Source organism: Maniola jurtina, chromosome W (assembly GCF_905333055.1).
Source record: "Maniola jurtina chromosome W, ilManJurt1.1, whole genome shotgun sequence".
NCBI lineage: Eukaryota > Metazoa > Arthropoda > Insecta > Lepidoptera > Nymphalidae > Maniola > Maniola jurtina.
This window is the reverse complement of record NC_060057.1, coordinates 711407-739291: the sequence shown is the minus strand read 5'-3', so window position 1 is coordinate 739291 and position 27885 is coordinate 711407. Positions and strand designations below refer to the sequence as shown.

Below are 27885 nucleotides of genomic sequence, written 5' to 3'. Positions count from 1 at the left end.
GGGTGCGCGGACCACTAAAGTGGTCCGCGAGCATGCAGAGTTTGTTCCACCGAGTAGACCTTCGGACCCTGATCATCTTTTGCCAAGAAACCATTCTTCCATCTTTTATAGCCTCCGAGATAGACAACGACGAAATTTGTACGGCGGCCATCTTGTTTTTCCAAAATTTTCCACTTTTTCTATTAATCGTTTACTACATTCTTCAAAGATTGCGAGTTTCAACGAAATCGGTTGGTAAACAAAAGAGTTGCAAAAATCATATAGGCCGCCATCTTGTTTTTCTGAAATGTCATAATTTACCCCTACTCATATCACGCATCCAAACATATCTCCCATACATCAATGTATCGTTTTCTGTCTCTTTCTAGGAGAATGAGACATTCAATATTCGCCATACAAAATGTATGGGAAAATAAATTCCGCCATTTTGAATTTTTTTTCTATTCATCGAGTAGACCTTTGGATCCTGATCCTCTTTTGCCAAGAAACCGCACCTCCATCTTTTATACCCTCCGGGCTGGACGCCGGCGAAATTTGTATGGCGGCCATCTTTTCTTCGCCATTTTGAATTTTTTTTCAGCTTTTTGGCAATTGGATGATGTCATGAATGACATTTGGTCGAGCACTCCCCACCTATCTTCAATACCTTGAGCGGACCCTTCACCCGTCTCCGACATCCTCGATCATCAGCTATTTCCAAATTTTTCCTCGATTTTTTTTTTGTTTTCTATACGAAACCATCAGTGAAAAAAAAAAATTTCATACAAAATTTTACAGGAGGAGTTTTTGGGGAAAATCTCGAAAATCTCCCCAAAAGTGGCAACACCGGTTGCATATCTCCATACTGCCAGCCGAGTTACACAATCGATTCATACATATTGACTTTCCAAAATGTTGCCAACTGGCTCAAAAACGTGATCAAAATTTCGAAAAATTAAAAAAAATACAAAATGGCCGCCAACTCGTTTCACAGAAAGATTTTACATGGTTTCATAATTTTCCTATTAACTACAGGATATACCGCTCCCGATGACGTTTCAATCTTTCCTCTCGCTCGCACCCACGCTAAAGAGGATACCGTGAAAAAGACCGTGTCGAAAATCACTTTTAATTTGATAAATTCCAGTGTTGCCAGTCTCCGGTGACAAAAATACCCAAATGTCATTTGTACGAGCAAAACACGTAATCGCTCATACTCGTATTTTGCGAAAAGTCCGTATTTCGTTTTTTTACAATTTCCCGAAAATCTTGAAATTTCCCTAAAAATGTCGTAATTTTTTCCCACCGATCTATACCCCGAGCCTACACGTACAATCGCTTCATAGAAGCCGAATCACTCCGATGTTGCCAACTTTGAGATATTTAACTTTTAAAATTGCATTTTTTCGTACCTCGAACAAAACGGCCGCCACGACAGCCGCCATCTTGAATTTTTAAAAACCACTCCCGTTCTGTTAAAATACAGGATAGTCGTGGGCGAAACCAGAAAAAATAATTATCCTCGATTACCCCGTTTCGGATCTGTGGCGCCGCGGTTCGGGGTCGAAAAATCAAAATTTTCAAAACGCTACGGTTCGGCCGCCATCTTGTTTTTTCAATTTTTTTTACATTTTCTATTAACCGTTTACTACATTCTTTGATAATTGCGAGTTTGAACGGAGTCCCTTAAAAAACAAAGGAGCTGCAAAAATCACATCGGCCGCCATCTTGTTTTTCCGAAATGTCATAATTTTTCCCCAGAGGGTTTTGGAAACCAAACACAACTCCCCTACATCATTATATCATTTTCCGTCTCCTTCTAGGAGAACAATTATGTCAATGAGTCAGTGAGTGGTAATCGAGCTATATATAGTATACTAGTGTTTTGCTCGGTGCGCGAGCTGCTAAAGCAGCTCGCGTGACGTGGTAAGATTATTATTATATTAAACCAAATTTATTTATTAAGATACACAATTCACCCCGAAAACCCCCATAAAATGACAGGCATTTCTATTTTTTGTAGAAAATGTAAGTCCGCCATCTTGGATTTCAAAATAAATGTCGTTATCAAAATCAGCGCCCTGGAAAACTCTGAAAACGACATCCATATCATTTTTTTTGTAAAAATGGGGTGGTTGAGATTAATAAAGTAGGGTGCGCGGGTGCGCGGACCACTAAAGTGGTCCGCGAGCATGCAGAGTTTGTTCCACCGAGTAGACCTTCGGACCCTGATCATCTTTTGCCAAGAAACCACTCTTCCATCTTTTATAGCCTCCGAGATAGACACCGACGAAATCTGTACGGCGGCCATCTTGTTTTTTCAAAAAATTCCACTTTTTCTATTAATCGTTTACTACATTCTTCAAAGATTGCGAGTTTCAACGAAATCAGTTGGAAAACAAAAGAGTTGCAAAAATCATATAGGCCGCCATCTTGTTTTTCTGAAATGTCATAATTTTCCCCTACTCATATTGCGCATCCGAACATATCTCCCATACATTAATGTATCGTTTTCTGTCTCTTTCTAGGAGAATGAGACATTCAATATTCGCCATACAAAATGTATGGGAAAATAAATTCCGCCATTTTGAATTTTTTTTTTATTCATCGAGTAGACCTTTGGATCTTGATCCTCTTTTGCCAAGAAACCGCACCTCCATCTTTTATACCCTCCGAGCTGGACGCCGGCGAAATATGTATGGCGGCCATCTTTTCTTCGCCATTTTGAATTTTTTTTCAGCTTTTTGGCAATTGGATGACGTCATGAATGACATTTGCTCGAGCACCCCCCACCTATCTTCAATACCTTAAGCGGGCCCTTCACCCGTCTCCGATATCCTCAATCATCAGCTCTCTCCATAATTTTGGCTTACTAAGTTTTTGTTTTCTATATGACACCATCAATGAAAAAAAAAATTTTCATACAAAATTTTACAGGAGTTTCTTAGTTGAAATTCTCGAAAATCTCCCTAAAAGTGGCAACACTGGTTGCATATCTCCATACTGCCAGCCGAGATACACAATCGATTCATATATATTGACTTTCCAAAATGTCGCCAACTGCCTCAAAAACGTGATCAAAATTTCGAAAAATTCAAAAAATTACAAAATGGCCGCCAACTCGTTTCGCAGAAATAAATTACATCGTTGTACAACTTTTCCAATAACTACAGGATATACCGCTCCCGATGACGTTTCAATCTCTCATCTCGCTCGCACCCACGCGAAATGATCGTCCCTGAAAAAGACAAATGTCGAAAATCACTTTTGCTTCGATAAATTCCAGTGTTGCCAGTCCTTGGCGACGAAAATACCTAAATGTCATTTGCACGAGCAAAACACGTAATCGCTCATACTCGAATTTTGCTAAAAGTGCGTATTTCGATTTTTTACAATTTCCCGAAAATCTTGAAATTTCCCCAAAAAATGGGGTAATTTTTTTCCTTCAATCTATACCTCGAGTCTATACGTACAATCGCTTCATAGAAGCCGAATCGCTCCGATGTTGCCAACTTTGAGATATTTAACTTTTAAAATTGCGTTTTTTCGTATCTCTAACATAATGGCCGCCACGACAGCCGCCATCTTGAATTTTTAAAAACCACTCCCATTCCGTCAAAATTCAGGATAATCGTAGACGAAACCAGAAAAAAATTATTAGTTTCAATTTCCCGTTTCGGATCCGTGGCGCCGCGGTTTGGGGTCGAAAAATCAAAATTTTGAAAACGCTACGGCTCGGCCGCCATCTTGTTTTTCCAATTTTTTCTACTTTTTTTATTAATCTTTAACCAGTTTCTTTAAAGATTGCAAAATTCAACGAAATCGGTTGGAAAACAACGGAGCTGCAAAACTCACATCGGCCGCCATCTTGTTTTTCTGAAATGTCATAATTTTTCCCCAGAGGGTTCCCGAAACCGAACACAACTCCCCAACATCATTATATCATTTTCCGTCTCTTTCAAGGAGAACAATTATGTCAATGAGTCAGTGGTAATTCGAGCTATATATAGTATAACTAGCTTTTGCTCGGTGCGCGAGCTGCTAAAGCAGCTCGCGTGACGTGGTATTATTATATAAAACCAAATTGATTTATTAAGATACATAATTCACCCCGAAAAAACCCATAAAATGACAGGCATTTCTATTTTTTGTAGAAAAAGTAAGTCCGCCATCTTGGATTTGAAAATAAATGTCATTATCAAAATCAGCACCCTGGAAAACCCTGAAAACGACATCCATATTATTTTTTGTAGATTAGGATAATAATTTAGTAGGGTACGTGGGTGCGCGGACCACTAAAGTGGTCCGCGAGCATGCAGAGTTTGTTCCACCGAGTAGACCTTCGGACCCTGATCATCTTTTGCCAAGAAACCACTCTTCCATCTTTTATAGCCTCCGAGATAGACACTGACGAAATTTGTACGGCGGCCATCTTGTTTTTCCAAAATTTTCCACTTTTTCTATTAATCGTTTACTACATCCTTCAAAGATTGCGAGTTTCAACGAAATCGGTTGGAAAACAAAAGAGTTGCAAAAATCACGTCGGCCGCCATCTTGTTTTTCTGAAATATCATAATTTTCCCTACTCATATCGTGCACCCGAACATATTTCCCGAACATCATCGTATCGTTTATTGGTTCTTTCTAGGAGAATAAAACATAAAATATTCGCCATACAAAATGTATGGAAAAATAAATTCCGCCATTTTGAATTTTTTTTCTATTCATCGAGTAGACCTTCGGATCCTGATTCTCTTTTGCCAGAAAACCACACCTCCATCTTTTATACCCTCCGAGCTGGACACCGGCGAAATTTGTATGGCGGCCATCTTTTCTTCGTCATTTTGAATTTTTTTTCAGGTTTTTGGCAATTGGATGACGTCATGAATGACATTTGCTCGAGCACCCCCCACCTATCTTCAATACCTTAAGTGGGCCCTTCACCCGTCTCCGATATCCTCAATCATCAGCTCTCTCCATAATTTTGGCTTACTAAGTTTTTGTTTTCTATATAACACCATCAGTGAAAAATAAATTTTTCATACAAAATTTTACAGGAGTTTCTTAGTTGAAAATCTCGAAAATCTCCCCAAAAGTGGCAACACCGGTTGCATATCTCCATACTGCCAGCCGAGATACACAATCGATTCATACATATTGACTTTCCAAAATGTTGCCAACTGCCTCAAAAACGTGGTCAAAATTTCGAAAAATTAAATAAAATACAAAATGGCCGCCAACTGGTTTTACAGAAATAAATTACATCGTTGTACAACTTTTCCAATAACTACAGGATACACCGCTCCCGAAAACGTTGCAATCTCTCCTCTCGCTCGCACCCACGTGAAACGATCGCCCCTGAAAAAACACCACGTCAAAAATCACTTTTTCTTTGATAAATTCCAGTGTTGCCAGTCTTCGGCGACAAAAATACCCAAATGTCATTTGTACGAGCAAAACACGTAATCGCTCATACTCAGATTTTTCAAAAAGCCCGTATTTCGATTTTTTACAATTTCCCGAAAATCTTGAAAATTCCCCAAAAAATGGGGTAATTTTTTTCCTCCAATCTATACCTCGAGCTTATACATACAATCGCTTCATAGAAGCCGAATCGCTCCGATGTTGCCAACCTTGGGATATTTAACTTTTAAAATTGCGTTTTTTCGTACCTCTAACATAATGGCCGCCACGACAGCCGCCATCTTGAATTTTTAAAAACCACTCCCATTTCGTCAAAATTAAGGATAATCATAGACGAAACCAGAAAAAAATTATTAGTTTCAATTTCCCGTTTCGGATCTGTGGCGCCGCGGTTCGGGGTCGAAAAATCAAAATTTTGAAAACGCTACGGCTCTGCCGCCATCTTGTTTTTCCAATTTTTTTCACATTTTCTGTTAACCGTTTACTACATTCTTTAATATTTGCGAGTTTGAACGGAGTCCCTTAAAAAACAAAAGAGCTGCAAAAATCACGTCGGCCGCCATCTTGTTTTTCCGAAATGTCATAATTTTTCCCCAGTCGACTCCCCCACCCGAACACATCTCCCCTACATCACTATATCATTTTCCTTCTCTTTCTAGGAGAACAATTATGTCAATGAGTCAGTCAGTGGTAATCGAGCTATATATAGTATAATAACTAGTTTTTGCTCGGTGCGCGAGCTGCTAAAGCAGCTCACGTGACGTGGTAAGGTTAACTTTATTATATAAAACCAAATTGATTTATTAAGATAATTCACCCCGAAAAACCCCATAAAATGACAGGCATTTCTATTTTTTGTAGAAAATGTAAGTCCGCCATCTTGGATTTGAAAATAAATGTCATTATCAAAATCAGCACCCTGGAAACCCTGAAAACGATATCGATATTATTTTTTGTAAATTAGGATAATAATTAAGTAGGGTGCGTGGGTGCGCGGACCACTAAAGTGGTCCGCGAGCATGCAGTGTTTGTTTCACCGAGTAGACCTTCGGACCCTGATCATCTTTTGCCAAGAAACCACTCTTCCATCTTTTATAGCCTCCGAGATAGACACCGACAAAATTTGTACGGCGGCCATCTTGTTTTTTCGAAATTTTCCACTTTTTCTATTAATCGTTTACTACATTCTTCAAAGATTGTGAGTTTCAACGAAATCGGTTGGAAAACAAAAGAGTTGCAAAAATCACGTCGGTCGCCATCTTGTTTTTCTGAAATGTCATAATTTTTCCCTACTTGCTTCCACCAGCCAAACACATCTGTCCTACATTATCGTATCGTTTTCCGTCTCTTTCTAGGAGAATGAGGCATTCAATATTCGCCATACAAAATGTATAGAAAAAAAAATTCCGCCATTTTGGATTTTTTTTCTATACATCGAGTAGACCTTTGGATCCTGATCATCTCTTGCCAGGAAACCTCACTTCCATCTCTTATACCCTCCGAGCTGGACACCGGCGAAATTTGTATGGTGGCCATCTTTTCTTCGCCATTTTGAATTTTTTTTCAGCTTTTTGGCAATTGGATGACGTCATGAATGACATTTGCTCGAGCACCCCCCACCTATCTTCAATACCTTAAGCGGGCCCTTCACCCGTCTCCGAAATCCTCAATCATCAGCTGTCTCCATAATTTTGGCTTACTAAGTTTTTGTTTTCTATACGACACCATCAGTGAAAAAAAAATTTTTCATACAAAATTTTACAGGAGTTTCTTAGTTGAAAATCTCGAAAATCTCCCCAAAAGTGGCAACACCGGTTGCATATCTCCATACTGCCAGCCGAGATACATAATTGATTCATACATATTGACTTTCCAAAATGTTGCCAACTGCCTCAAAAACGTGATCAAAATTTCGAAAAATTAAAAAAAATACAAAATGGCCGCCAACTCGTTTCACAGAAAGATTTTACACGGTTTCATAATTTTCCTATTAACTACAGGATATACCGCTCCCGATGACGTTTCAATCTCTGATCTCGCTCGCACCCAGGCGAATCGATCGCCCCTAAAAAAGACCATGTCGAAAATCACTTTTTCTTTGATAAATTCCAGTGTTGCCAGTCTCTGGCGACAAAAATACCAAAATGTCATTTATATGAGCAAAACACGTAATCGCTCAAACTGGGATTTTGCGAAAAGTGCGTATTTCGATTTTTTACAATTTCCCGAAAATCTCGAAATTTCCCGAAAAATGGGGTAATTTTTTTCCTCCAATCTATACTTCGAGCCAATACGTACAATCGCTTCATAGAAGCCGAATCGCTCCGATGTTGCCAACTTTGAGATATTCGAATTTTAAAATTGCGTTTTTTCGTACCTCGAACAAAACGGCCGCCACGACAGCCGCCATCTTGAATTTTTTAAAACCACTTCCGTTCTGTCAAAATACAGGATATTCGTGGGCGAAACACGAAAAAATAGTTATCCTCAACTACCCCGTCTTGGATCTGTGGCGCCGCGGTTCGGGGTCGAAAAATCAAAAATTTTGAAACGCTACGACTCGGCCGCCATCTTGTTTTTCCAATTTTTTCTACATTTTCTATTAACCGTTTACTACTTTCTTCAAAGTTTGCAAAATTCAACGAAATCGGTTGGAAAACAACGGAGCTGCAAAAATCACCTCGGCCGCCATCTTGTTTTTCTGAAATGTCATAATTTTTCCCCAGAGGGTTTCCGAATCCAAACACAACTCCCCTACATCACTATATCATTTTCCGTCTCTTTCTAGGAGAACAATTATGTCAATGAGTGAGTCAGTGAGTGAGTGGTAATCGAGCTATATATAGTATAATAACTAGTGTTTTGCTCGGTGCGCGAGCTGCTAAAGCAGCTCGCGTGACGTGGTAATGTTTAGCTTTATTGTATTAAACCGAATCGAGTTATTAAGATGCAAAATTCACCGCGAAAACACCATAAAACGACACCCATATCGATTTTTTTCTTAAAAAAGGCATGTCCGCCATCTTGGATTTCAAAATAAATGTCTTTATCAAAATCAGCACCCTGGAAAACTCTGAAAACGACATCCATATCATTTTTTGTAAAAACGGGGTAGTTGAGGGTAATAAAGTAGGGTGCGTGGGTGCGCGGACCACTAAAGTGGTCCGCGAGCATGCAGAGTTTGTTCCACCGAGTAGACCTTCGGACCCTGATCATCTTTTGCCAAGAAACCACTCTTCCATCTTTTATAGCCTCCGAGATAGACACCGACGAAATTTGTACGGCGTCCATTTTGTTTTTCCAAAATTTTCCACTTTTTCTATTAATCGTTTACTACATTCTTCAAAGATTGCGAGTTTCAACGAAATCGGTTGGAAAACAAAAGAGTTGCAAAAATCATATAGGCCGCCATCTTGTTTTTCTGAAATGTCATAATTTTACCCTACTCATATCGCGCTTCAAAACATATCTCCCCTACATTATCGTATCGTTTTCCGTCTCTTTCTAGGAGAATGAGACATTCAATATTCGCCATACAAAATGTATGGGAAAATAAATTCCGCCATTTTGAATTTTTTTTCTATTCATCGAGTAGACCTTTGGATCCTGATCCTCTTTTTCCAAGAAACCACACCTCCATCTTTTATACCCTCCGAGCTGGACGCCGGCGAAATTTGTATGGCGGCCATCTTTTCTTCGCCATTTTGAATTTTTTTTCAGCTTTTTGGCAATTGGATGATGTCATGAATGACATTTGGTCGAGCACCCCCCACCTATCTTCAATACCTTGAGCGGACCCTTCACCCGTCTCCGAAACCCTCAATCATCAGCTCTCTCCATAATTTTGGCTTACTAAGTTTTTGTTTTCTATACGACACCATCAGTGAAAAAAAATTTTTTCATACAAAATTTTACAGGAGTTTTCTAGTTGAAAATCTCGAAAATCTCCCCAAAAGTGGCAACACCGGTTGCATATCTTCATACTGCCAGCCGAGATACACAATCGATTCATACATACTGACTTTCCAAAATGTTGCCAACTGCCTCAAAAACGTGATCAAAATTTCGAAAAATAAAAAAAAATACAAAATGGCCGCCAACTCGTTTCACAGAAAGATTTTACACGGTTTCATAATTTTCCTATTAACTACAGGATATACCGCTCCCGATGACGTTTCAATCTTTCCTCTCGCTCGCACCCACGCGAAAGGGGATACCGTGAAAAAGACCGTGTCGAAAATCACTTTTACTTTGATAAATTCCAGTGTTGCCAGTCTCCGGTGACAAAAATACCCAAATGTCATTTGTACGAGCAAAACACGTAATCACTCATACTCGGATTTTGCGAAAAGTCCGTATTTCGATTTTTTACAGTTTCCCGAAAATCTTGAAATTTCCCGAAAAATGGGGTAATTTTTTTCCTCCAATCTATACCTCGAGCCTATACGTACAATCGCTACATAGAAGCCGAATCGCTCCGATGTTGCCAACTTTCAGATATTTAACTTTTAAAAATGCGTTTTTTCGTACCTCTAACAAAACGGCCGCCACGACAGCCGCCATCTTGAATTTTTAAAAATCACTCCCGTTCTGTCAAAATACAGGATAATCGTGGGCGAAATCAAAAAAAAATAATTATCCTCGATTACCCCGTCTCGGATCTGCGGCGCCGCGGTTCGGGGTCGAAAAATGAAAATTTTGAAAATGCTCCAGCTCGGCCGCCATTTTGTTTTTCCAATTTTTTCCACTTTTTTTATTTATCGTTTACTACTTTCTTCAAAGATTGCAAAATTCAACGAAATCGGTTGGAAAACAAAAGAGTTGCAAAAATCACGTCGGCCGCCATCTTGTTTTTCTGAAATGTCATAATTTTTCCCCAGAGGGTTCCCGAAACCGAACACAACTCCCCCACATCACTATATCATTTTCCGTCTCTTTCTAGGAGAACAATTATGTCAATGAATGAGTCAGTGAGTCAGTGAGTGGTAATCGAGCTATATATAGTATAACTAGTGTTTTGCTCGGTGCGCGAGCTGCTAAAGCAGCTCACGTGACGTGGTTATGTTAACTTTATTATATTTAACCAAATTTATTTATTAAAGATACACAATTCACCACAAAAACCCACAAAACGACACCCATATCAATTTTTTTCTTAAAAAGTGCATGTCCGCCATCTTGGATTTCAAAATAAATGTCGTTATCAAAATCAGCACGCCGGAAAACTCTGAAAACGACATCCATATCATTTTTTGTAAAAACGGGGTAGTTGAGGTTAATAAAGTAGGGTGCGTGGGTGCGCGGACCACTAAAGTGGTCCGCGAGCATGCAGAGTTTGTTCCACCGAGTAGACCTTCGGATCCTGATCATCTTTTGCCGAGAAACCAGTCTTCCATCTTTTATACCCTCCGAGATAGACACCGACGAAGTTTGTGTGGCGGCCATCTTGTTTTTCCAAATTTTTCCACTATTTCCATTAATCGTTTACTACTTTCTTCCAAGATTGCGAGTTTCAACGAAATCGGTCGAAAAACAATAGAGTTGCAAAAATCATATAGGCCGCCATCTTGTTTTTCTGAAATATCATAATTTTCCCCTACTCATATTGCGCATCCGAACATATCTCCCATACATCAATGTATCGTTTTCTGTCTCTTTCTAGGAGAATGAGGCATTCAATATTCGCCATACAAAATGTATGGAAAAAAAAATTCCGCCATTTTGGATTTTTTTTCTATTCATCGAGTAGACCTTCGGATCCTGATCATCTCTTGCCAAGAAACCTCACTTCCATCTTTTATACCCTCCGAGCTGGACACCAGCGAAATTTGTATGGCGGCCATCTTTTCTTCGCCATTTTGAATTTTTTTTCAGCTTTTTGGCAATTGGTTGACGTCATGAATGACATTTGCTCGAGCACCCCCCACCTATCTTCAATACCTTAAGCGGGCCCTCCACGCGTCTCCGAAACCCTCAATCATCAGCTCTCTCCATAATTTTGGCTTACTAACTTTTTGTTTTCTATACGACACCATCAGTGAAAAAAAAAAATTTCATACAAAATTTTACAGGAGTTTCTTAGTTGAAAATCTCGAAAATCTCCCCAAAACTGGCAACACCGGTTGCATATCTCTATACTGCCAGCCGAGATACACAATCGATTCATACATATTGACTTTCCAAAATGTTGCCAACTGCCTCAAAAACTTGATCAAAATTTCGAAAAGTTAAAAAAAATACAAAATGGCCGCCAGCTCGTTTCACAGAAAGATTTTACACGGTTTCATAATTTTCCTATTAACTACAGGATATACCGCTCCCGATGACGTTTCAATCTTGCCTCTCGCTCGCACCCACGCGAAAGGAGATACCGTGAAAAAGACCGTGTCGAAAATCACTTTTACTTTGATAAATTCCAGTGTTGCCAGTCTCTGGTAACAAAAGTACCTAAATGTCATTTGCACGAGCAAAACACATAATCGCTCATACTCGGATTTTGCTAAAAGTGCGTATTTCGATTTTTTACAATTTCCCGAAAATCTTGAAATTTCCCTAAAAATTGGGTAATTTTTTTCCTGCAAACTATACCTCGAGCCTGTACGTACAATCGCTTCATAGAAGCCGAATCGCTCTGATGTTGCCAACTTTGAGATATTTGAATTTTAAAATTGCGTTTTTTCGTACCTGTAACATAATGGTTGCCACGACAGCCGCCATCTTGAATTTTTAAAAACCACTCCCGTTCTGTCAAAATACAGGATAATCGTGGGCGAAACCAGAAAAAATAATTATCCTCGATTACCCCGTCTCGGATCTGTGGCGCTGCGGTTAGGGGTCGAAAAATGAAAATTTTGAAAACGCTCCATCTCGGCCGCCATTTTGTTTTTCCAATTTTTTCTACATTTTCTGGTAACCGTTTACTACTTTCTACAAAGTTTGCAAAATTCAAAAAAATCGGTTGGAAAAGAACGGAGCTGCAAAAATCACCTCGGCCGCCATCTTGTTTTTCCGAAATGTCATAATTTTTCCCCAGAGGACTCCCGAATCCGACCACATCTCCCTTACATCATTATATCATTTTCCGTCTCTTTCTAGGAGAACAATTATGTCAATGAGTCAGTCAGTGAGTGGTAATCGAGCTATATATAGTATAACTAGTGTTTTGCTCGGTGCGCGAGCTGCTAAAGCAGCTCGCGTGACGTGGTAATGTTTAGCTTTATTGTATTAAACCGAATCGAGTTATTAAGATGCAAAATTCACCGCGAAAACACCATAAAACGACACCCATATCGATTTTTTTCTTAAAAAAGGCATGTCCGCCATCTTGGATTTCAAAATAAATGTCTTTATCAAAATCAGCACCCTGGAAAACTCTGAAAACGACATCCATATCATTTTTTGTAAAAACGGGGTAGTTGAGGGTAATAAAGTAGGGTGCGTGGGTGCGCGGACCACTAAAGTGGTCCGCGAGCATGCAGAGTTTGTTCCACCGAGTAGACCTTCGGACCCTGATCATCTTTTGCCAAGAAACCACTCTTCCATCTTTTATAGCCTCCGAGATAGACACCGACGAAATTTGTACGGCGGCCATCTTGTTTTTCCAAAATTTTCCACTTTTTCTATTAATCGTTTACTACATTCTTCAAAGATTGCGAGTTTCAACGAAATCGGTTGGAAAACAAAAGAGTTGCAAAAATCATATAGGCCGCCATCTTGTTTTTCTGAAATGTCATAATTTTTCCCTACTCATATCGCGCTTCAAAACATATCTCCCCTACATTATCGTATCGTTTTCCGTCTCTTTCTAGGAGAATGAGACATTCAATATTCGCCATACAAAATGTATGGGAAAATAAATTCCGCCATTTTGAATTTTTTTTCTATTCATCGAGTAGACCTTTGGATCCTGATCCTCTTTTTCCAAGAAACCACACCTCCATCTTTTATACCCTCCGAGCTGGACGCCGGCGAAATTTGTATGGCGGCCATCTTTTCTTCGCCATTTTGAATTTTTTTTCAGCTTTTTGGCAATTGGATGATGTCATGAATGACATTTGGTCGAGCACCCCCCACCTATCTTCAATACCTTGAGCGGACCCTTCACCCGTCTCCGAAACCCTCAATCATCAGCTCTCTCCATAATTTTGGCTTACTAAGTTTTTGTTTTCTATACGACACCATCAGTGAAAAAAAAATTTTTCATACAAAATTTTACAGGAGTTTTCTAGTTGAAAATCTCGAAAATCTCCCCAAAAGTGGCAACACCGGTTGCATATCTTCATACTGCCAGCCGAGATACACAATCGATTCATACATACTGACTTTCCAAAATGTTGCCAACTGCCTCAAAAACGTGATCAAAATTTCGAAAAATTAAAAAAAATACAAAATGGCCGCCAACTCGTTTTGCAGAAATAAATTACATCGTTGTACAACTTTTCCAATAACTGCAGGATATACCGCTCCCGATGACGTTTCAATCTCTCCTCTCGCTCACACCCACGCGAAACTATCGCCCCTAAAAAAAGACCACGTCGAAAATCATTTTTTCTTTGATAAATTCCAGTGTTGCCAGTCTCCGGCGACAAAAAATTCCCAAATGTCATTTGTATGATCAAAACACATAATCGGTCATACTCGGATTTTGCGAAAAGTCCGTATTTCGTTTTTATTCAATTTCCCGAAAATCTTGAAATTTCCCCAAAAAATGGGGTAATTTCTTTCCTCCAATCTATACCTCGAGCCTATACGTACAATCGCTTCATAGAAGCCGAATCGCTCTGATGTTGCCAACTTTGAGATATTTAACTTTTAAAATTGCGTTTTTTCGTACCTCTAACATAATGGCCGCCACGACAGCCGCCATCTTGAATTTTTAAAAACCACTCCCATTCCGTCAAAATTCAGGATAATCATAGACGAAACCAGAAAAAAATAATTATTATCGATTTCCCGTTTCGGATCTTTGGCGCCGCGGTTCAGGGTCGAAAAATCAAAATTTTGAAAACGCTACGGTTCGGCCGCCATCTTGTTTTTTCAATTTTTTCGACATTTCCCATTAATCGTTTACTATTTTCTTCAAAGATTGCAAAATTCAACGAAATCGGTTGGAAAACAACGGAGCTGCAAAAATCACGTCGGCCGCCATCTTGTTTTTCCGAAAAGTCATAATTTTTCCCCAGAGGGTTCCCGAATCCGAACACATCTCCCCTACATCACTATATCATTTTCCTTCTCTTTCTAGGAGAACAATTATGTCAATGAGTGAGTCAGTCAGTGGTAATCGAGCTATATATAGTATAATTTATATTACATTAATACAAATGCGTATGTCAGCTTTAATGGTTGGAAGTTGTACTTATTCACCTTGATATTTACACTGAGTACATTTAAAACAACAAAGTGGCAATAGAAACTTTATATAAATAAATAATTTGATTCCAAAATTTTTAATGCACTTTATTTTTTTGAAGTGATTATCGCATTTTTTAAATTTTAGCATTAAATGGCTAACATAACTTATCATAACATTTTCTTAGTTGAAAACGTAAGTTTTCTTTTTTGTAATCTATCATTTGTGTTTGGTGGTGCAAATATATACATACATAACTTACTATATTATGTGGCGATTGAAATATCTGCCCTAAGACAATTTAATTTAAAAAAAAAACTTTTATAAAATGTGTAACATACCCATAGGCTGAGTTGTATTATTTGGAGTCTTCGCCGAATTCGGGGTATTTTTGCCCGATGCCGCCCCTCCGGTATGCGAGGCCTTTCTACTGGGCTGAAATACAACTTAAAATTACTATTTCATACACAAAATAAACATAAAATAAAAACAATTTTTAAATATTATTACAATCATAATATCAATATATCATTGCAATTTGTGAATATTTTTAATATTTATAAACTTAAGTAAGTAATTTCATAAAGATATTTCGGCAGCAACAATTCAACGGAAAGAAGATTATATCGAACTTACTAAATACGCATGTTTGTCGGCGGCTTATTTCTTTTTCAATATGAATCACAATATTTCACTTATGTGTGACAATTTGAAACTAAGCCGGCGACACGACATTTCCTAACCCTAAAAAATATTAATCAAACAAAATCCTAACGCTATTTATTAGTAATATAAATCAGGACATAAATATCAATGAATCCCTACACCAAAATACTAGTATTATTGAGTCTATTTTCACGTCACGATTCTATATATTATATTATAAGTGTCTTTACACATGACGACTTTTTCAGGCACACAAGTTTCATGAACGCGCGACATAAGCGCGGCAAACTGGATCTATGAACTTAAACAATACTCTTAGCACGAGTACGCACATCTCATCAACGATGATAGATTTTGAAAACTATAACATCAAAGTAAAATGGTGTAATTAAATTAAAAACAAATTATATGTATTACTTAATTTTCGATTTTTGGCAAATGTTTACTTCTGTTTTATAACATTTTAGCTTTTGGTTTATAGTTCAATAGCAACACGTCTATTATAGTATTAGTGCTTCTGTACACACTTTTAAAACACAGAGTTTTGGTCCATTTGATTCGGATGTCAAAATGAAGAACTTTTTTTTTACTTCAGGAAAACTATGAAAGATTTCGAGATGTGCAAACTCATGTTAGTGGTACAGCGCGTGAACAGTCGCCGTGTGCTAAGGCTCAGTGTCGTAAGTATACGCGCATAGTGGGAGCGGCGCGGGTAGCGGGAGCGGGTGGCGGGTGGGTGCGGATTGGGCGGAAAACGCAGATTTCTACTCGCGAACACAGTACTTCATGGGCCTCTCAGCGTTAACGCGCGTTGTACGTCTAAATTTCCTAAACCAGTCATCATATAGATGGATTACAAAAAAGAAGAATTTTATTATAATCAAGTATTATAACCTAGAACTCACGTGGTAACATGTTTGCTGCTCTCGTGCCAAATCACAGTCTCTTCACTTGTCACTGTCGTCTGTCAAAGTCACTTTACACTTGATGTCCATCTGACACATGCTATTGTCTTTGTTAACCTAAACTATATACACCACATACCTTCCCCTTTAGTCTTTTTATTATTATTATTGCATTAACTAATGTTTCATTATTCCCCCCTTCCACGTAACCACTGCTTCCTGGGGTATCCCTAACCTGTCCCGCATCTCCTCTGGGCTCAGCTCACTGTCTGCATCTCGCCTTCGTATCTGGTTGATGTGCCTGGTCACCACTGGGCCATTCTCTATTCTGATTAAAAACCTTGCCGGTCCTTTCAGCCTATAGATGTCACCTTTTACCCACTTTCGCCCTCGTGAGTAAGACCGTAGCCATACTTTATCATTTATTTTAAAAGTTCTTACAGGGACTTCTTTGTTGCTTTCTATTTGATTATCTGCCACTGGTTTCCTTGAGAATGGATGTATTATGTCAAACCTTGTTCGAAATCGTCTTCTATTTAACGCTTCCGCTGGTGTCTTTCCTGTAACCGTACTTGGCGCTGTCCTCAAGCCAAATAATAACCTAGGCAACTTAACTTCTAGGTTGCCACCTGACATAATCTTGAGTTTATTTTTGATTGATTGTACAGTCCTCTCTGCTTGACCATTTGATGATGGGCTATATGGAGGGGTTAAGATATGCCTTATGCCATTGCTCTGCATAAACTTCTTGAACTCTGCAGATGTAAAAGCCGTCCCATTATCCGATACCAACACCTCGGGCAGCCCTTGTTCTGCAAATATTTCTCTCAGTGCTCTAATTGCACATTCAGTTGATGTCGTTCTAACAACCTTAGCTTCAGGCCATTTTGAGTGAGCATCCACCACTATTAAAAATATTCTGCTGTCCACAGGGCCTGCAAAGTCGATGTGCAATCGTTGCCATGGGCTGGCAGGGGTAATCCATGAATGTGCAGTACTTTGAGGCATGTTCCGATGCACCTGACAACTCTCGCAGTTTGCCACTAAACTCTCAATTTCATGGTCTAGCCCCGGCCACCAAAAATAACTTCTAGCAATCGATTTCGACACCACCACACCATCATGTGTCTCATGTAGACCCTGTAACATATGCTGACGTATAGGGGGCGGTATAACCACTCTACTTCCCCATATGATACAATCATTGCTAATTGATAATTCTTTCCTTTTTACCCAATATATTTTTAATCTTTCATCCTCAACTCTATCTGGCCAACCGTGCAAGATCCAATACTTAACTTTTGCCATCACTTCATCACTTGCTGTCTGGTCTGCAATATCTTTAGCTGAATATTCTATAGCACTAGGTTTTTCGGCCAATAACAACACTTCTGGTGATATTTTCTGAGCTTTTTCCTCACTAGTCTCCATTGGCCATCTGCTCAGTGCATCGGCCCCCACTATGCTAGATCCACATTTATACTGCAACTCATAATCATATGAATTCAATTTTAATGCCCATCGCATCATTCTAGGTGATAAAACTTTTGGTATCGCCTTATTAGGGCTAAATATTCCTAGTAACGGTTTATGGTCTGTATATATCAATACCTGTCTACCATATAAATATTGATTAAATTTTTCTAATCCAAACATAATGGCCGCCGCTTCCTTATCTAATTGACTGTAATTTCTCTCCGCCTTAGTTAGTGTTCGTGATCCCAGAGCAATCGGCTTTTCGCTTCCATCCTCCATCCTGTGAGCCAATACCGCCCCTACTCCATATTCGGAGGCATCACATGTTAACACTACCGGCTTGGTATTATCAAAATGTATTAATGTGTCTTCACTGGACAACACAGACTTAGCCTTATTAAAAGCATCCATTTCCTTCTTTGTCCATTTCCATTTTGCATCCTTATCTAGCAATCTGTGCAGCGGTTCCAATAATGTTGCTTTGTTTTTTATAAATCTCTCATAGAAATTCAACAGCCCGAGAAACGCTTGTAACTCTTTCACATTTTGAGGTGCTCTGGAATTACTTATCATGCTTATTTTTTTTGCACTTGGGTGGATGCCCAGCCTGTCTACCACATATCCCAGAAATTCCACCCTGTCTGTCGCTATTTCACATTTTTTTTTATTCAATCTCAATCCTACATCTTTGAGGCACTGCAGCACTTTATCTAAAATCTGAATGTGTTCTTCCTCATTTTTCCCTGCTAATAATATATCATCTAGGAGTACTGTCACCCCCTTTATGCTCGCTAATGTATTGGCCATTAGCCTTTGAAATATCCCCGGGCATGCTTTTAATCCGTATGGTAATCTTTTCACTTTATATAAGCCTTTTGGAGTATTTATGGTTAGCATTTTTGCTGTATTATTTGTAACTTTTACTTGGGTATATGCTTCTTTCAGGTCAAGTTTTGAAAATATTGTACCACCTGCTAACTCTGACAATGATTCATTAATTGTTGGTTGGGGATATGTATCCGTTTCAGTCGCTGCATTGACTGTCAACCGGTAATCACCACATAACCTAATGCTTCCATCTTTTTTTTGTACTGGAACAATTGGTGTAGCCCAATTTGAAAACGGTATTGGTTCAATTACGCCTGTCTCTACCAATCTGTCTATCTCCCTACACACTCTATCCCGTATAGCAAAGGGTATGGGGCGGCTTCTCATAAATCTTGGCTGTACATTTTCTTTACAAGTAATTTCTACCTCTGGTCCTGTATATTCACCTAATCCTTCCTTAAACACTTCTTCATACTTCTCCAAGGTCTTAGCTAGGCTGTCGACTTCCATACAATTAATACCCCCAATTGTTATCCCTAAACACTTGAACCAGTTTCTTCCTAGCAGGTTTTGTCCCCGTCCTCTTGCAATTAGCAATGTCAAGTGCCCCTTGAATTTTCCATATTCTATGTGCACTTCCACACTACCCAGCAACTGTACTGGCTTATAAGTCCACGTATGTAGATTTAGGTTTGTTGGTGTCAACTGCGGCAATGCCCCATTCCATATGCCCCGGGCCTGGTCTTCACATACAATGGTGTATGAGCACCCTGAGTCCACTTCAAACTGTATTATCTTCCCGTTCAACTTGACTTCGACCAATACAGGCGGCACTCGCTCTGCTCCACTTACACTGTGCATGCCGTTCATAAATTCATCTATTTCTTTAACTTCCCCTTGCTCTTTTCTATTCTTCGAGCACATTCGGGCAATGTGGCCTACCCGAAAACATTTAAAGCACTTTGTCGCAGCAAAACTGCACTTCTTGTACAAGTGATTCCCCCCACAACGGAAGCAGAAAGACTTCTTCTCTTTCACCGTGCTCACGTCCATCGCTTCATCTTCACTGTTAATTTTACTAGTCCCTGCCACCGGCTCTGAGTCCTTTACCTCACTTACATTGATGACCTTTAGGTCTTTTTCGCGTTTCTCAGCCTGTAATGCCATCTCGACTGCCAATTCATAGGTTAAACCTGTTTTTTTTAATAGGCTTTCCTGTAATTTTGTATCGTACACCCCACATACCAATCTATCTCTCAAAGTTCTCTCTAAATCTACAAAATTACAGTACTTCGACATCTTTCTTAGTGCTGCGATGTATTCCGGCATATGCTCGTTTTTGTCCTGTTTTCTCATGTGAAATTTAAATGATTCCACTATTTCATTTGGTCGTGGGCTAAAATGATTGTTCAGTACATTGATTACTTCCCCTAAAGTAATCTGATTAATATTTTTCGGGAAAATTAATGATTTCACCAAACCGAACAAATCTGCGCCGCATGATGCGAAAAATATTGCTTTCTGTTTTGAAATATCCGTCACACCTTTTGCCTCGACAAAAAAACCAAACCTTTCGATGTACGACTCCCACTCGTCGTTCTTTATGTTAAATTCCTGAAATCTTATTTCGGACATTGTTAGCACCCGTTTTTCCGTGTAATCCCGGCCTAATTTATTATTTTCACGCACTAATCACTGAGATGTTTTTAGATTCTCGTCGCCACTATTATAACCTAGAACTCACGTGGTAACATGTTTGCTGCTCTCGTGCCAAATCACAGTCTCTTCACTTGTCACTGTCGTCTGTCAAAGTCACTTTACACTTGATGTCCATCTGACACATGCTATTGTCTTTGTTAACCTAAACTATATACACCACATCAAGGTTGTTCAAAAAATACCATTGGAAACTCCACACAATTCTTTTATTTCTTCCAAAATTAACCACTTGTCGATTGGAATGATTTGGATCACAAGAGTTCCCCAATGGCGGCCGTGCCAAATAGTGGCGGCACTTAAAATCTTCTATCGAAAAAATTCAACCGCACGATGCGAGCGGGAAGCGCAAAACGTGTTCCCGCCCGCTCGTTCCGCACACCCGCTCCGCTGTCACAATGTCAGGCAAAAGGGACTAGTATGTCATGACAGCCGCATGCGGTTTCCGCCGCCCGCGCCGCTCCCACTGTGTCCGTGTACTGAGGCCCGTGTGACGTACCCCTTTAGCTTTACCCGTGTGAGTAGGAGTCACGCCGCCGGCGGCCGGGGACGCCTCGCCCTCCCGCTCGCTCGAGTCACTCGACTGGCTGTCGTGCGACACTGGCTTGTACGGCGGGATAGTCTTCACGTTACCGCCCTTCTTCTGCACAATGACGAATTGCTTTTGACGACTTCGCTGACGCAACGGTGCGCGCTGCCCTCTTTGTAAGGTTTCGGAACCGACACCCATAATATGGCCTTTTCATTTCATTTTATATTCTTACAAACTCCAGAGCATTATCAAAAAAGATAGCCAGAAATTAAATTTATCAGTTCCAACATGTAAAACCGGTTCCGGAACCGATCAAGGACTTCAGTATAAGCAAGAGATCTATTAAACCGCCCCGGTACAGATTATTGCGCGTCCATCTTAGACTTATCATGTCATCGCATGCGCTGACACATGGTTGAATAGAAAACACTCCATTCTCAACTCCAGCTAAGGGGGCAAGCCTTAAACAATTTGTTTCCTGCCACCAATATAGGCAAGCATAAGATTCCGAACGTACAAGATGACCAAAATCAAATTTCCCGTGGTGTGTACAAATCCTAAAACGATCTACACTAGTGGCGTGCAGTCCATACAAATAAATAAAGAATGAACGAATTTCAGTTTATTTGAAATCAATATATCATAAAATTAGTCAGATAGAAATACACTGTTTCCGGTTATAGATAAATCAACGCCAAACTAGTTTCCGAAATACACAGTTGTGTCTCTCCCAAACTGCTAAACAAAAATTCTGGCTCTTTTGTGTAAAATTAGAAAGAAAATTATTGGAGCGAGCAAAATAAAAAATATAACTAATATACTTTGAAGAGCAAGATAATCTGAAGAGCGCTAGATACAAACCCTATAGAACTCTCCCGCAAAAAAAAACTTGGCCGGTTAATTGCCTCTTGCACGCCACTATTTTAGAAAACCATATTTTATAGAATTAGACGCAGGATATACAGGCTGTAACCAGAACTCTAGCAAAAACTTAGCTATAGTATTACACTACCTAAACACAACCCAATGCCAATGACCTTAATAAATAAATGTCTTAATTTGTAGTTATAGTATAGTGAGTTAGTATTTTTCAAACCCGCAATGTATATCGTGCAAAATTTGAGTCAATGCTCCACCTACGACCCGTCATTGACTCCGAGTGGCTTACTTACGCAACGTTCGTTGACCTCTAGCGTCAGTCAGATGTTGTATTTGCAATATATTCTGAACTTTAATAAAAGCAGGATTTTTTTAATTTATTTTTTTCGCGGTTTTCTGTGGTATCTGATCAGTAATCATCAGTACTATCACTTGTCATCGTTTTTCTAGCATTCTGGTTACACCCTATATAATCCAAGTTACCACTCACAGTAAAATTGATCTGTCTTCAAAGCGACATTACCTACTAAAGTTAACTTTATACATATATATTAAATTACACCCATAATGTAAAATTGAGCTGCGTCGATACATAGGATGGGGACAAAGGATGGCTTGTTTGAAGGGTCGATTCACATTTTATCCAGATAAGACATTATAACCAACCTATTGTACTACATTCTAGTCTCAATAAAGAACCAAACATTTATAGTTTTTTTTTCTATCTCGTCTGGCTTTACACTGATTAGCCAATGTCAAGTTTGTAGTTATTTACAAGTTAGGGAAACTATATGTATAAGTATGGACTTCGTCTGTGCCGGCGCCCGCCCGTCCGCCGACATACACGCGGCGCCCCTTTCGACGGCGCTTCCCAGTCAGTTCCGCCAGCAATAAACACCAGTAGAACACAAAAACCAGCCACATCTAACAAAAAAACACTCCAAAAAGGCACAACACGCGCGCCAGCAAACGCCACCACAGACGAAGTCCCATTTATAGTTTAACATTTAAAATGTTTGAAGTGATAACTGATAAGAAATTATATGACATATGTAATTAGTCGACATAAAATTGGTCGAAAACATCTAAAGTATCTCCTCCAAACCCATTTTATCAATACGAAAGTATGTTTTTTTTGTCGTTTTGTCCTTCGATCGGGTCGCAACCGAGCAACGGGTCTACCTGATTTTTGGCATAGGTTAAAGACCTGGAGAGTGATTTAGGCTACTTTTTATCGCGAAAAATCAAAGAGTTACCACGGGATTTTTATAAACCTATATCCACGCGGGCGAAATCGCGGGCATTAGCTGGTTAGTGTATAAATCTTTGCTCAAAACCACTAGTAAACTTGAGTTTAGATGAAAAGAACTAAGTCATGTAGCAAACTATGTATATCTTGACTTAACAAGCTTATAATAATTTTTATTCCGTTATAGGCTTGCCTTTAACGACAATCATACTTAAAAAAGCAATGATGAGGTTGAAACGCTTGCATAGAAGACTTGCTTTTTTAAAAAGAATATTAGCCATGTTAATCATGATTATTATTCCCCTTTCCCCTCCAACTAAGCGAAAGCTTGTGACAGGAGTGGGTACGACAATAGTGGAACGAGAGGGGTTTGAACTGCCGACTTTTCGGATTTCAGTCCACTCCTTAACCGTTGGTTTATTGAGGCTCTGAAAGTATTTAGGGTATAATTATACGTATATAGGTTATGTTACTGAGGCTTTGAAAGTACATATTATTTAGGTTATGTGTGGCAAGAAATATGGTCGCAGACCTTAGCTGCTCAGTTTGTACGGGCAATGTGAATCGACTCTTCAGTAAATGACATACACCCAATGTTAGTCACAACTGCTAGCCTTTAGTGTTTCGTGTATAATCGACTTCCAGTTTACTTAGTATGGTCATATTTTGTTCCGATGATGATGACGTGAAAGAAATAAAAATTGCAAATATATGGATAGGTGTATCTATAAGGGAGTCTGCAGACTACAGACTTTTGATAGGCTGATAGTTTTGAAGGTCTAACCTTCAGGTGCATAATTTAATACACATTTTGGTCGATGTGCCGATTTATAATGGAAAATATATGTGAAGAGCTGGCGAATAAAACGGTCTAACTACGCTTCTGATCAAAATCTTTTATTTTGAATCCGGAAGTTTAAATGACGGCTAACTATCGGCTATCTGTTGTAGAATATGAAGCGATGTATGTGAGCCGATTTTTTAGTTTGCTTGGTACAAGTACTACCACTTTTATAAGTCGCGTTGGCAAAATTCGTTTGCGCAGAAAAGCGCAACCTAAACTCGAATAAAACCGGATGTACACCAATCAAATACAGACCTTATTGCTTGACCTTAAGATTTTAAACACAAGAACAACGGAGACTCGTGCTATCTCGCTCATAATTCGCGCGTACAAAGCATGGCGCGAAGGCAACAACCAATATCGGACGGACGCGTGCTATTGGCTGAGATATTTTCACGCCATTCATAAATAAGATTTCTGCGCAGGTACATCGGTGTCACTTATAAAAGTGGTAGTTGTACTTCGATTGGTGTCGATGCAATGGCTGCGCCAATTGCGCAAGCAAATTGTCGCAGCCATCGTCAATCCGCGCATTTGTAGCCCGATCCAACTGAACTCCCTGCCGATCATGTAGTCTGCGAGGACTCTTATAGTGATAAATAGATAGATGGCAATGGCAATGATATAAATGAATGAAAACCACCATTATAGCCTGAAATACAATATGTACATAGGGATTATTTGGTGAATTACCCTCATGCTCGGAAACATAGATTGGTAATTCTACCGAGTGATAAAAATAAAAAAATAAAATTTTATTTAACAATATTAACTTTTTGTTGGGTTATTATGATAAGTTTTAATGTAATAATCATCTAAAAAATTGAAACAGAGATCAATAACAATAATATTTTGAAATAATCGCATATTTTGGTTTTTTCATATCGACAGGAGTGACATAAATTTCGCCATGAGTGACAGGAATTTTCATAAAATTACAAATTTATGTAATAATGCAAAAAAAAATAACCAGGCTTAATTGTTTTTGGTGTCAACAGTCTTAATATGTCAATTTCAGGAAGTGAAATTTAGTTAAATACTATTAAAAAAAATCAACAAACATGTTCTACAGAAATGACGTACTTAAACATAAGATTCCTGTAGAATAAGATCCTGAAAATAGAATCATTACAAAATATCATTTTCTTCGTCTGGCGAAGCAAAAAAAGTTTTTAAAACATGTTTTATGACATTATCGAACGTATCATACTAATTATATTTTATTTTTTGGTTTGCATTTTCCAGTTTGAAGAATATCAGAAGTACCCTCACATTCAAAGGTTGATCTGTAAAAAATTTCAAGCCTGGACGTGACGTTGTCGCTATTGGGTTCCTGTATATTCCTATATTATGATTGGTTCTGCAGATACCAGCTGTGAATGGGTTGGTTTCGTTAAATCAGGTCAGTCTTCAGTTTTTTTTTTGGGAGAAAAGTAAATAAGTCTAATTTTGCAATGGAAGCAAATCCGAGCTGTTTTTCAAACTCTGCTAGCTTAATTTTCTTAGCTTAAGAAGCAAATTTTCTAATTTCAGTTCATCTATTTTTGTCTGCAAGACTTTGTGTTCGTGTGCACCAGACGTTAAAAACTTATTGTGCTTATGGCCTTATAAAAACTGAAATAGTCTGTGGCGAATGACAAATGTCACGTCTGACGTTTGTCACTTTACTTTTTATATTGGAAAAAGGATTTGTTAGTTTTGCATCAATGTAGCAATTATTGTTAAAATAAACGTTATTATACGTATTCGCAAACAGTTTTACTAGTGAAGTCTACAAACATCGAATACCACCAACAATCAAACAAATTATTGGTCAGCTTCGAACCAAATAACCAGCGGGGACAAGACTTGTGGCGCGACTTCGCATCACCGCAAAGCGACTCGGTGAGACGTGCCAGCCAAGACATCCCATCTAAATCCTTATCCTATATTCCTAATTCCTGTGTTAACACAGTGTTCAACAATCTAACGCTATTTATCTACGCGCTACAACATTTACATGTAAGTACTTTGCTGTGACTTTACTTCTCTTTTACAAACTACAAAATGTCCAAAACTGATCTTACTTTGCCTAAATCTCCATTGTTAGACCCATCTGCGCAATTAATAAAAGAGTTAATCAAACAAAGGGGGGTTTTAAAGGGCAGATTAACTAAATTATCTGCATATGTAAGTTCCTTTGAAAATCAGGTTTTAGACCGCAGTAAGCGGGCAGAATTAAATTTAAGAATACAAGGTGCATCTAACTTGTTGTCTGAATTCAATCAAGTTCAAATGAAGTTAGATGGACTCCTTCCAGACTCAGAGGATGATGAGCAGCTCGAAGAGAGGGAATGCTTTGAAAACAAATATTATGCTATCATAGCTCAAGCCGAGTGCATCTTAGGCACTGAGTCCGTGCCATCTACTGTGAGAAATGAGTGTAGGGACAATCATGATGCGTATCAGGCGGTAAAGCTGCCGACTATCAACCTACCTTCCTTTGATGGTTCGTACGAACAGTGGCTCGAGTTTAAGAATACTTATGTGCCTCTCGTTCATGTGTCAAATACTATAAGTATTATTCAAAAATTTCACTATCTTAAGTCTGCACTTAAGGGCCCTGCCGCACTAGTTATTAATTCAATTGAATTTACTCCAGATAATTATTTTGTTGCCTGGGAATTACTTATGAATAGATATAATAATAGTAGGCTTCTGATACATAATCATGTTAAAGCGTTGTTCACTATTCAACAAATATCGAAGGAGTCGCCTGTATTGTTGCGCAAACTAATTGATGTTGTGTTAAAGAACCTAAGATCCCTGAAGTTACTAGGCGAGCCCACAGAACATTGGGACACACTTATAATTTACATGGTTGTGTCAAAACTAGATGACTCAACGGAGCGAGCGTGGGAAAAACATAGGAGTGAGTTAGGATTAGGCGAACAACAGAAGGATGGCAAAGTGCTAGTACAGGTGACTCATTTGTTGGAGTTTTTAAAGGCAAGGGCTGACATGTTGGAAACACTACACGTGTCACATAGTAAAAATAATCAAGATTTTTAATAAATTTACAAAAAATTCAAATAATAGTCCAGGCAATAGGGATACTTCGGGTAACAAGGTACGCTGCAATGTGTCCACTTCTAATTTGGACAAACAGTTTAAGAGATCATGCCCTTACTGTAAAGACATTCACAACCTATATTCATGCCAGACCTTTTTGGACTCCACCATAGACAATAAAATTAATTTTATTAAGAAAAATAAATTATGCGTGAATTGCCTCCGTGCCGGGCACGGACCGGACGTTTGCAGGTTCGGGCCTTGCCGGAAGTGCAACCTAAAACATAACACAATTATCCATCGCGAACGCAGCGCAACTGAAGGTCAAGTGGCACTACCACTAGCACCAGCGCAGAATGAATGCATCAGTGACTCCCCTCAATGCACATCGGTTCAGACCTACTCGTCACAGGTTATTAGTGGGACAGACGTCAAATGCGCGCAGGCGTCACTCACACAACCTGTATTGTTATCGACCGCGCTAGTGTTGGCAACCCCACGTTTCAAGTACGGCGTTGGTTGCTATGTCTGTGGTCGTGACGTAGGCGGCCCCTTCCATCTTCGGAAAAAGATGGAGGGGAAAAGCGACACGCGGCGTGGGCCGCGTGGGAGAATACGATTCACTTCTTGTTCAGACTCCGATTGAGTAACAGTGGTTTTGAATATACGTGTTGATTTAGTAATCTGACAGTTTAATTGTTCACATCAGAAGTGTGTAGTGACTTGCGCTATGGGGAGAAAACGTTCAAAACGTAAACGTGCTCGTGCCACGTCGAGTTCTTCAAGTTCGTCAAGTGCCAGAACACCGTCACCACAAAGGAAACGCAATAAGGTATCTCGGAAAGATACCGAGACTGTGAGTACTTTGAACAACATTATACCTGACTTTGATCCGTTGAAAGATGATATAAATGCATGGCTTAACATTATTCAATCTTACGCTCAAACTTTTGCATGGTCTGATGAGACCATTCGTTACCAAGC

The 27885-nt window shown here is 39.1% G+C and overlaps 1 protein-coding gene across 1 annotated transcript in view; it reads right to left on the bottom strand.

Moving 5' to 3' along the window:
- Nucleotides 1-27885, bottom strand: part of LOC123879874 (protein AF-10-like) — a 182595-nt gene that overhangs the window by 128586 nt on the left and 26124 nt on the right. Inside the window, exons 7-8 of the mRNA XM_045927759.1 lie at nt 20846-20989; nt 15097-15190 (exon numbers count right to left, since the gene is read on the bottom strand). Of these exons, the coding sequence (XP_045783715.1) occupies nt 15097-15190; nt 20846-20989 (238 nt within the window). The remainder of the gene's footprint in view (nt 1-15096; nt 15191-20845; nt 20990-27885) is intronic.